A 12,177-nucleotide genomic window follows, 5' to 3' on the forward strand; every position below is an offset into this window, starting at 1 on the left:
ATTTCCTGTAAGCAAAACCACAGCAATACCTAAACAGACCACTACATTCATAAAGAAAATTTTCCGCTTTTTCAGTTTCAAATAACAAGTGATAACAACATAAATAAAAATATCTTTGTGTAAGATATTTTCATGACCCTGATTCTGGTGTCTCTGGCATTGGAAGCCCCTAGAAACAAAAGGTCTGGTGCTGGCAGAATGGGAGGTCTCCCAGCGCTAGGAGAGGTGCTGGTCAAAGCCTCATGCTTATTCATATAGCTTTCAACAGACGTCACATAGAGAAAGGGGATTCTGCTGATTAGTTTTCCACTTATATTACACAGCTCTACTTCGGAAACTGATCATTTGTTTTCCCCTGCTTTTTCCATGAGGTTTGGTCAGAGAAGCTTTCTGTTTAATAAGACTATCAGTGCCTCTATAGTTGCTGTCTATTATATTTTAGCTTTATTTGTTAATATTAATCAGCAGTTTTCAGCAAGTTTGAGGATTTTCTGTTGCTCATGATTCAAGATCTTTAATTTGCGCTTGACATGCTCCCCACTGGCACCTTTCTGGAAGGAAGGGGCTAAAGCTGGGACCTGAGAAGGGGTCAGGTCGTGGATCAGCATTGATACCTCCATCTTGTCAGGTTCAAGTTTTTTGTACGGAAGGGTTTTGAAACACATACTGAGTAATTACATAACACTGTAGAGAGGATTAATCTTCCCAGTTCACCACTTGAATCCGTGTAAGCACATGCTGTAAAGAGACTCTGAGCCTGCCCTCTGAAAAGAATTATAGTAACCCTGTCAGTTGGAAAGTAGTAGATTCTAACCTTTTAATTACTTAACTGCTCTATAAAATCAGACTGCTTTTGCAATTCCAAGCCAAATTAGTGAGAGGGTTCAACAGACAGCGCTAATATAAGCTTTGTGCCGCTCTTTAAAAAAAACTATGGACCTAATGAAAGAAACTCACTGCAACTGTCAGCATAGGAGATGGCAACTAGTCTGCACCATGATCCAGCATGTGGATTTGGGGATCATGAACAAAATAAGGAAATGTCAGGAGGAAGGAGGCAGATAGTCATCAGGAGAAATGGTACTTTGATATTTCTTTAACCAAAGAACAGCGTAATTCATGGTGAAGCACAGGGACACAAGTCAACTTTTAGCTAAAGCTTGATTTAAAACTCATAAAAATAAAAGGCAGTCTATCAGCAGCCTCAGTGTGGCCATTAAATTGTGAGAAAATTTGAAGAGTGACCAGTTTGATGTAGTACAAACATCCCAATGAAAAATAAATACCTACATCTCTTCCTAAAAATGCATGTGTGAGAAGTAGCATAATCAAATATATCATAAAAAATTGAAAAAGTGCATAGAGTATTACTAACAGTCATTCGTATTAAGTGCAGCTGGAAGCCCAGTATCCCTGTCTGGAAACACTAATGTGTAAGCATCTGTAAGTAATGACGGGTCCATCACTTTGTAACAATGCAGTAAGTAGCAGGAAACACTCATACGGATTTATTTACTTATCAATGTGTTTCTAGGAGAACAAATCTTTTCTTAGTGAATTGCACTTTTAATAAATCATGTTGTTATTGAAAGAAGCTATTAGTCAGTGTCATTGTGAGTGCCACCAGAACAAAGTATCAGCGCTGTCAGTTAGTAAGGAAAGTCTTGTTGAAGTCTCATTAAATTACAGCAAAAAATCTCAGATGTTTTAGATCACATTGCACACAGGGGGTTTTACTGCTTTTTTTTTTTTTTTTCTTCTAACTGAAGTTCATCCCCTTGTTTGTCTCCTCACAGGCTTTTGCCGACAGCTTCACCCATGGCTCTTCAGAGTTTACATTAGGGGTCTCTGGAGCAGCAGAAGTCTGCCCAGTCTTCCTCTTCTGCTGCAGAAGCTGGGATTGTCTCTAAAACATCTATACATTTCAAGGCTACATAGTAACTTTCATCAGAGGATGTGGGTCAATCAGATGAAGTGTTTGGAGAGGAAAGGAGCCAAAAAATACCCTCTTCTGTGAAACAGAGGAAAATAAGGACATGCCTCCTGTCTACATCCACAACCACACTGCTTTTTTAAGAGAAAGATTTTCCAAGATCAATGAAACTTCCTAATGCCTATATGGAAGGGGGGAATTAAAAAGAAAGAAAAAGGAAGAAGGAACGATGAAAAAAAAAAAAAGATGATGCATTTATAAAAATAATTGTTTATGGCTCATGTAATTGCAATTAGATATTGATTGATGTTAGATATTCTGTTGGAGGGACAACAGAGCAGGACATAAGCAATCCAGGAGGTTCCTGGAATGCATCGATGATAACTTCCTTCTCCATGGGATAGAGGAGCCAATGAGGAGAGGTGCTATGTTGGACCTTGTTCTCACCGACAAGGAGGGGCTGGTGTGGAGTGTGAAGCTCAAGGGCAGCCTTGGTTGCAGTGACCATGAAATAGCAAAGTACAAGATCCTCAGGGCAGTGAGGAGCGCACACAGCAAGCTCACTACCTTAGACTTCAGAAGAACAGGCTTTGGCCTCTTCAAGGATCTGCTTGGTAGTGTACTAATTGGATGAAGATCTGGAGGGAAGAGGGGCCCAAGAACACTGGTTTGTATTCAAGATCCACCTCCTCCAAGTTCAGGAGCAATGCATCCCGACAAAGAGGAAGTCAGGTAAGAATGACAGGAAGTCCACATGGATGATCAAGCTGCTCCTGGACAAACACAAACATAAAAAGAAAGCCTGCAGAGGGTAGAAGAAAGGACAGAAAACCTGTCAGGAATACAGAGAAACTGTCCAAGCAGCCAAGGATCAGTTTAGAAAGGCCAAATAGAATTAAATTAGTATTAAATCTGGCCAGGGATGTCAACAAGGGAAACAAGTAAAGCTTCTATAGGTAAATAGGATAGTGATAAAAAGGAAGGCTAAGGAAAATGTGGGCCATCTCCAGAAGGAAGCAGACTTGGTTATGGGGATATGGAGAAGGCTGAAGTACTCTTATGACTTTTTGCCTCAGTCTTCACTGGCAAGGGCTCAAGCCACACCACCCAAGACACAGAAGGTGAAGGTGGGGACTGGGAGAATGAAGAACAGCCCACTGTAGGAGAAGATCAGGTTTGAGACCATCTAAGGAACCTGAAGGTGCACAAGTCCATGGGACCTCATGAGGTGCATCTACAGGTCCTGAGAGAACTGGTGGATGAAGTGGCCAAGCCTCTATCCATCCTATTTGAGAAGTCATGGCAGTCTGGTGAAGTTCCTGCTGACTAAAAAGGGGGAAACATAATTCTCATTTTTAAAAAGGGACTAAAGGAAGACCCAGGAAACAACAGGCCAGTCAGTCTCATTTCTGTGCCCAGCAAGATCGTGGAGCAAATCCTGCTGGAAACTATGTTAGGACATATGGAAAATAAGGAAATGATGGGTGATGGCCCATATGGATTTTCACTAAGGACAAATCGTGCCTGACAAGTCTGATGACCTTCCACGATGAGGTAACAGCATTCATGGATAAGGGTAGAGCAACTGATGTCATCTACCTGGACTACTGCAAAGTATCTGATGCTTGACATGCACAACATCCTTGTCTCCAAATTGGAGAGACATGGATTTGATGGATGGACCACTTGGTGGGTAAGGAATTGGCTTGATGGTCTCACTCCAAGGGTTGTAGTCAACAGCTCAATGTCCAAGTGAAGAACAATGACGAGTGTCGTTCCTCAGGGGTCAGCACTGGGGCCGGCGCTTTTTTACATCTTTGTTGGTGACATGGACAGTGGGATTGAGGGCACCCTCAGTGAGTTTGCTGATGGCACCAAGCTGTGCATTGTGGTCGACATGCTGAAAGGAAGGGATGTGCCATCCAGAGGTATCTGGAGAGGTGGGAACATGTGAGCCTCATGGAGTTCAATGAGGCCAAGTGCAAGGTCCTGCACAAGGGTCGGGGCAATCCCAAGCGCAGATACAGGCTGGGAGATGAGGGGATTGAGAGCGGCCCTGCAGAGAAGGACTTGGTAGTATTAGCAGATGGAAAACTGACTATGAGCCAGCAACGTGTGCTCACAGCCCAGAAAACCAACCGTATTCTGGGCTGCATCAAGAGAAGTGTGAGCAGCAGGTTGATGGAAGGGATTCTCCCTCGCTACTCCACTCTCCGGAGATCCCACCTGGAGTGCTGTGTCCAGCTCTGGGGGCCCCAACCTAAGAATGACATGGACCTGTTGGAGGAGGTCCACGAATATGATCAGGGGGATGGATCACGTCCCCTATGAGGATGGGCTGAGAGTTGGGGGTTAACCTAGAGAAGAGAAGGCCTTCTTTAAGTACTTCTTTAGGTGCTGACATTCCAGTACTTAAAGGGGACCTACAGGAAAGATGGGGAGGGACTCTTTATCAGGGAGGGTCGTGATAGGTAGATTTAGATTCAATATAAGGAAGAAATTCTTCCCTGTGAGGGTGGTGAGACACTGGCACAGGTTGCCCAGAGAAGCTGTAGCTGCCCCCTCCCTGGCAGTGCTCAAGGCCAGGCTGGACGGGGCTTTGAGCAACCTGGGCTAGTGGAAAGTGTCCCTGCCCAGGGCAGGGGGGTTGGAACTAGGTGATCTTTAAGGTCCCTTACAACCCAAACCACTCTTTGATCTTATGATTATTATTATATCAGCTTTTCAGTGTTACTTGTTCTTATTCCTCTCCTCCTGTATTTTGTACTATAATTAAGATAATGTGAGCAAACCAGCCACAAAAGCTTTTTAGCTTTTTTATTTTTAGGCCATGTTTTTAAGGCAGGGCAGGAGTGACATCACATTGCTATGAACTATCCAGCCAAGCAACTTCTCAAGGGACTTCCTCTACATTAGTAACTAGATGTCACTAAAAATTTGATTTTTCAGTATGGATTTTTTTTTTTTTTTCAATTAGAAAATTCTAATAAATGCCTCTTCTCTAACTGCTGGGATTGAAGTTTCCCAACAACATGGTGGATTTCAGGAGATTGTTATAGCAGGAAGTCAGTTCATATTAAAAAGGTAACATATGACTTCCACGTTTCAAAATGCTACAGGATATTTTCAGACAGCCATTAAAAGTAGGTTTTTAAATTTCTTGTTGGAAAAAGGGATACAATATCTGCAATAGGAATATATTTTTTTTTTGTAGAGGAGAAAAGCTTTAAGAAAACCTAATTTTCTTTCATTTTAAAGGAAATTAATTTTCCTTAAATTTCTTTAAAATTAATTAAAACTTGTATAATTTTAAATAAGATTAAAATAATAATCTAAAATGCTTTGTTTGCTTAGCACAAGTCATGTATTAACTGCAAATAATGTAATGTAGTCTTTGCTATCCTGTAGCCAAATTATTCAACTGCAACCGTGGCAGAGGCTATAGATGATGCCTCATGGCTTGAGGCTTATTTCATTTGCCTGTGGCTGTCATTGCAGCTTATATGAGAATGCTCTTACACCAAGACTTCAAATGGCCTTTTGCCTGCTGATATCCAGTAACTCAATCAGAGGCTCTACCTTTCGCCCTTTCTCCTCATATCCCACTCATCTGAAAATAATACCTTGGTGTTGACCTTCCAGATAAGGATACACAGTTATTAAAACACATATTCTCCTACACTGATGAGAAGAGCCCAAATACCTTGACTTAATTCTACTGACTCTTAAATTTGTGACTTTATGTTACTTAGCAAATCTTTAAAGGCCAAGAACTATAAGACACTTGCCCAAGACATACCTCAGGAAGAGTTTAAATCAGTTTACACATAGAAGATGACAAAGAGTCCCTTGAGTCCCTGTTGTCTACCACAAATAAATGCAAAACTGCTTACAGTCAAGTCCTAAGGCAACTTGTGATGGTGGTCTTAGCAATACCCACTTGCTCCATTCCTCTTACAGCAGAGATTTTTAATTGCCCTCAAAAGCCTGAGCAAACAGCCCTGTTGCTGTGGTGCACAGATACAATGGAGACCTCAGTAAAGCCTCTCAAACATCTATAAGTCAGAAGTGGCCATCACTGATTACATAGTGTTTCACACAGGTTACACATACACAGAACGAGGTCAATTTCCTTTCAATAAAGGAAGGTTATAGGACTACTACAGGTCTTAAAAGCATATGTGGAAGAACAGACCTCTTTTTAAATACTACAAACTGATTTTTGAGACACAGGAAATGAGTTTGATGGGGTCATAAGGGAACAAAGGTATGACCTCGGCAACTGAAGATGGAGAGCTTAGACTGGACTAAGTCAATGATTATAGGGCTTATTGTAGCATCATCTTGGGCTGTAACAGAAAAGGAAAAAATCCACACTGCTGCTTATTTGTACGTCAGTTTGGAGGACTGTGAAGACCTCCTTTAACTACACGTACTTGTTGTTGACCAGTGGTTTAGCACAAAGAAAAAGAAGGGTTTCTTTTTCTTTGCAGTTTTGCAGTTCCTCAGCATAGTGTCCATATGCATTTAGATTATTTTTAAAAAGAGATCCAGTGAGTGAGTTCTTTTCTCACAACTCACCTTAATTCACAAGGTTTACTTTGTGTTTTCATTATTATAAATGAAAACTTAATTTGTTGCAGGTGTTTTAAGGAAAATGTAGAAATAATAAGAGAAATAAAGTTTAAAAAAAAAAAAGTTAAATTATGTAGTTTTAAAACTTTCTGAAGAATGGCATTATAAAATTCCTTGTCTCTTGATAGTTTCCTTTTCTATTTGCCTTCAAAAACCCAATATAGTTCTGATGAATGAAAATTTAGAAACTGAATGAGGAACCAGAATAAATGCTGAAACTGTGGTGAAAAGTGTATTTTGAGTGGGATTTTCAAAAGACAACTCTCTCTGAAGCTGCTTCCACAGTTCTGTGCTAACATAGTAGAAGATATCCTGCATGAGAAGGTACAACCAGCTTATCCTACTCTAAGGATTCATTAAAATGTCAAAAGGAAAAATACACATAGAGAAAAGTTCCTACCCACTACTAGTTGTTCTAGGAGGATTGTTTCCCAGTTTGGTCAGAGCGCAACTGCTGAAGATCATCCTTCTGTTAAGATCCAGACCCAAATGACAAAGACAATGAAATCCTTCATTTTATCCCCCAGAGAGGTAATCCATTTTACTCAGCTCCCTACCCAACTCCTTGCATGCCACTCTTGCTGCAGTGTCAGCTCAGAGTAGTCTGGAACTTCCCATGAAATTGCATGTGGGTTGCTGGAGTTGCTTTAGTTATAACAATCATTCCTTTAACTAACAATTATTGAGCAGAAGTGCTATGTGACTTCTTAATTGATGGTTAAGTAACTGTGAAGAGCCCCGTATTCAAACTTACTAAATTCAGATCAAAACTAGTAAGAGCTTTAGGTCCCAAGCTTGAATCAGTGCTTGCTTAGACTGAATAATCTAATTTGATGCTAAAAAATAAATCAGTTTTAAAGTAAGTTTAAATAAAATTCAAAATACTGAAAAGTGTGGCAATTAAGAAATCAACCAATATTCAGTTTTGGAAGCTTGGATTTCTTCCCCAAAAGATAAGACACAGATGGGGGGAAAAAGAAGAAGAAAAAAAAGATTAATTACAAATTTCAAGCTGCTTCTTCCTTTTAGATCAAATACAGAAGAAACCATGAATAAGTTATTGTGTTCATAGATCCATTTCCCTCATAGTTACTTCTTATCATAATGTTGTACTCATTATTAAGTTTTAAGAAGTATGTTGAGGGGCATCAATCTTTTCTGTGAGCTCAGAATTATCTCGGAAGCTGAACTTCTGTCCCTGAAGTTATCCCTGAAAGTGTTCATTTGGTCTTGTAGTTAGGCCTACAGAGAAATACTGTACCTCTGAATTGTGGACTAAAGCCAGATACCTAGTTTCACTCTAAAGTCCTAAAGATAACAGTGAAATGTAACCTGATGATGAATAGACATTGCTAATTGTCTCCCACTGACCCGTGTTCCTGGCATTACACTAGGCATTAGCCTAACTGACAATTATTTTCAATATCAGTTAAGCCCAAACGTATCCATACAGTCATTTTGAGGCTGTTATTCCGAGTTCTTACATCTTAAAATATTTAAAAAACATTTCTCTGCAACAAAGACATTTTTTTTCCTGTCAATGTTGAATAAGCCTAACAGCTTCAGAAGTTCAATTTTTCTTCTGAAAAAAACCCAAACTCAGAACATTTAGCTAAAATGGATGATTTACCAAATTTGGTGTCTGCACTTTGCAGCTCTGTTGAAAAAACAAGATTATTTTTAAAAATAAATTTTTCTTCTATTCAAGAACAGTCTCATGTTATTTTAATACCTATTTATTTCTGTTTCCCAGTGGTACAGAAATACATGAAAATGAAAAACATAATAAGCAGTCTGGGAAATTTATTCATACACAGAAAATGTCTTGGAATGACTTCCAGTCAAATTATACACAGGGATGCAAATAGGATGGATTGTGGGAATTCTTTTATCCTATCCTATATCTTTATCTATTTATCTGTGTTTCAGCTGCTTCACTGATAAGAAAATTGACCTGTAATCTCTTTCTGCCTGCATTAATCTATTAACCTATTACAGGTTTGAAACACCCCTTCATAGTGAAAAGGAATCACAATTTATCATTCAGGACTAAGACAGTTAAATAAATAAAAGAAGTAAAGCTAAAACATACACATACATTGAAATATCTTCTCTCTGTGCCCACTCATAATGATAAAATACTGGAGAAAAACAGCTCTTATCTTTCCAGATTAAGATCATTTTTTCCCTATATTCAGTCATGATTTACAAATTTGAAGCTACTTTTTTGAATATCCTTCCTGAACCATGAGTTCAAGGAACTATGGGAGCCTCTTCTAAATGCAAAAACCCAACAAACAACAAACACACACACACCCCAATTCTCCCCCAAAAGACAAGAGGAGGCAACATTTACCAGCATCTTCAGAGTAACTTCAAGATCTCATACTGTGAAAAACAGTGGTCATGAAGACAAGCCAACTGAGCAACATTTCTTCCATGTATGTCGAGGAAATTGAAGCTGCTTTCTCCTAACACACTAGATCACTGACTATCTTCTTTTCAATACACGGTTATTACTCTTGGAAAATAACTTTTTAAAGTATTTAATACAATAGTAATAATATTTGAGAGGAAATGTTTCATTAGTAAAGAAGAGCACAAGGAGGGTCTATATGAGGAAAATGTGTGGCCTTAACATATACCTAGAAATTCCAGCCAGATAATAAAACAGAAAGTGATAATCCACAGGCACCCATGGATCCATTGAGCCCATGGATCATTAAGCAAATGTGAATGTTCCTGTAGCAATCCTATCAGTATCTCACACTTAGTGCCACCTATTTGAAAATTAAATGAATGATAGCAGTGTAAACACTTACCAAATAGGTATAACTGAAGTAGCCTGATATAAATGAAACAAGTTGATAAGTGTCCATCATGGGGTGCTTTCTTCCATGGCTCACTCATCTTGATTTTGAAATGGTCCTTATAAATGCCTTACCATAAGAGTGAAAGTTTTGGCAGTACAACTTGAAATTTACTGAAGCCTGGAAACTTTTTTATGTGACAATACATATTTAAATATAAATTTTACTTATAGTACTTATCCACTTTTTGAAATTCATTATTATTCTGTTTATATATAGTGACTGTGGCGAATAAGTCACTTGGATCATTCAAAGTTCTGAGCATTTATGGGACTGAAAATTTTACATAGCCACTGTCTACCTTATGGTGAGTATTAATTTTTAAATTACAGTTTCAGCAAGAAGGGGTAAGAACTTCAATATAGGAAAAAGTAGAAAATGCAATGTCATACCAAGTGCAGATAATACAGTGTCTCACAATGCAGTTTAGGAACCTGAATTTCTTTTACGCATCTTTGTAACTTGTCATATACCTATGTAAAATCAGTAACATAGTCTCGATGTCTACACAGCTGTCTTTATACAAATCTATTCTTGTACGTCCGATTATAGACATAAAAAGTCATTACACAGAAATGCATATTGTATATTATATGCATGAATGCTAAGTTTCATTCTTTGGCACTAACAAATCAGGAAATAAAAACTTACCGTTCTTCTTATAGAACATGATTTCTCCTTTGAATTCTACCTTCTCCTCCAATGATTTCTCAATTTGAATAATCATCTGCTCGTTTGTTTCAGCACCAAGTAAAAATTTACAGCTGCAGCTCTTCTGCATAACTTCAGTTCGTGCAAATCCAGCAAGCTCACAGAAGCCATCTGAGCAGTAAACAATAGGGAATCCCTTAGCCACCTGAGCATTTGCGAGAATGAAGTTGCTATCTGTGGAAGAACACAAAAGTAGAACATGGATTACAGTCTGAATTCTACATAATTTGACATAATACTTCCTTTAGCTCCATAGGAAGGCACAAATGGACATACATTTAAAAGCAAAGTCCCAGTTGCCTGCAAACAAGAATGTAACTTCTGGTTTTAGACCATTAGTCTAAAATGAAATTAAGTCTAACAGTCCACAGAGCACCTTGATACAATGGTTCCTATGGATACGTACAGCTTGCACCATTGCATCCCCGAGCAATAATTTATAACTGCCTCCGAGATGGATATTAGCACATTAAAACAATGACTTGACCAGAGACTGGTGACAAACATGGTAGCTTTTGAGAAATTTCAAAGATGCTGTGTTATGTTGCAACTCAGACTACTCCGCAGTCTGAACAGACGCAGCTATATCTTAAAAAAAATCTCTCTATGCTTTCTAAGCTAAAGCTAGCCTTTTGTCAACACTCAGACTAATTTCTATTATATAATTTTGAATGGGAATCCTTAAAAATAAGGCTGAAGGACATCCGGAAGCTACATGGAATTGTTTGTCCTTTGTTTTCTCTTTGTGTGTGTGTGTGTGTGTGAGGGAAAAAGATTTAATACAAAAGCAGTCAGCTGTCTTCCAGAGCCCCAACATACTTCTTCCCTATGAAAGAGGTACATCAAAGATTCACAATCCTGTTACACTTTGACGCACTTTATAATTTTTCAGTGTGTGTAAGATGCAACTATCATGTATGATAAATTCAAGAACTGACACGGACATCAATCAGCAATAAACAATGTCCTAAATTGAGTTCAGATCTTTGCTAAATAATAGCTCATTTCCACCCCTTGCTGAAGTGTCTTTGAAGTTTTTGTGCCTTAGACTCTCATCTTCAGTTTACGTCAGCAGCTCTAGCACTTTACAGTCTTTTTAAATTAGCATGGAGATCCTTTCCAAATAATATATGAAGTTTTCACATAGGTTTTTTGCCCATATTTCCTTATCTTGAAGTGGGAAAAAAAAAAAAAAAAAAGTTTTATGGGAGGAATCTGTCTACATTTCATATTGACAGAGGAAAGACTATTTTTTTTGCCTATTGCTTATTAAGGAATGTTTACCTTAGAGCTTGCTAGCAGGAGTTTAGGAGCGGTCTAGTCCCAAGATAGATACCTCTCATTTTTCAGAACTATGTGCATGTGAATTCATGTGTATGTATTAAGGGAAAATGCTATTAACTAACTGAGAATCCCCTGATAAATATTCATAAATTTAAAGACAAATAATGAACTATTTTAATGGAAAACTCAGGCTGATATGCCTAATCCCCATACAGGGATATATTATTCATGAATGGAGAAAGGAAGAACAGAATTCATAAACTAAATAGAGGAAAAATAGGTCTGTTTCAGCCTTAACTGTCACAAGAGTTCTACATCCATGAAATTTCAACAACTTCAGCTATGTTACTCTATTTACCCAAGGGATAAAATACTATAGCTGATACTGCTAAGATTTCAGTACTTTAAAGGTAATGCTGAGGTTTATTAAATGATCAATTTGCTCTTCAGACTTTATTTCAGTTATTCATCTTTTGCTTAAATCTGATTAAAGTGTTTCAATAATGATCATTATAATAAAACAGATTTTTCTAATTTAAAAATAGTGTGATTTAAAAATGCATTCTGGTTCAGTAAAGAGCTTGACTTAACCTATCATTTTTATTTGCCTAACTAGGGAATAAGTATCATTACCATTCATGCACTGACATGATGCTCCCCCTGTCAACACAAAACAAAATCCTGACATCACCAAAAGAATTAAAATCATATGCTTGCAGTGCAGTTTAATGACAGCGTTGCATT

At 38.2% G+C, this 12,177-nt stretch overlaps 1 protein-coding gene across 1 annotated transcript in view; it reads right to left on the minus strand.

The window, feature by feature from the left end:
• The window catches only part of KCNH8 (potassium voltage-gated channel subfamily H member 8), a 133,368-nt gene extending 123,046 nt beyond the window's left edge, over positions 1-10,322 (minus strand). The window contains exon 1 of the mRNA XM_026842982.1: positions 10,090-10,322. Coding sequence (XP_026698783.1) covers positions 10,090-10,219 — 130 coding nt within the window. The 5' untranslated portion in view covers positions 10,220-10,322. The remainder of the gene's footprint in view (positions 1-10,089) is intronic.
• Positions 10,323-12,177: the final 1,855 nt, after the last annotated feature.

This window comes from Athene cunicularia (genome assembly GCF_003259725.1).
Source record: "Athene cunicularia isolate RWA chromosome 2 unlocalized genomic scaffold, athCun1 chr2_part1, whole genome shotgun sequence".
Lineage (NCBI taxonomy): Eukaryota > Metazoa > Chordata > Aves > Strigiformes > Strigidae > Athene > Athene cunicularia.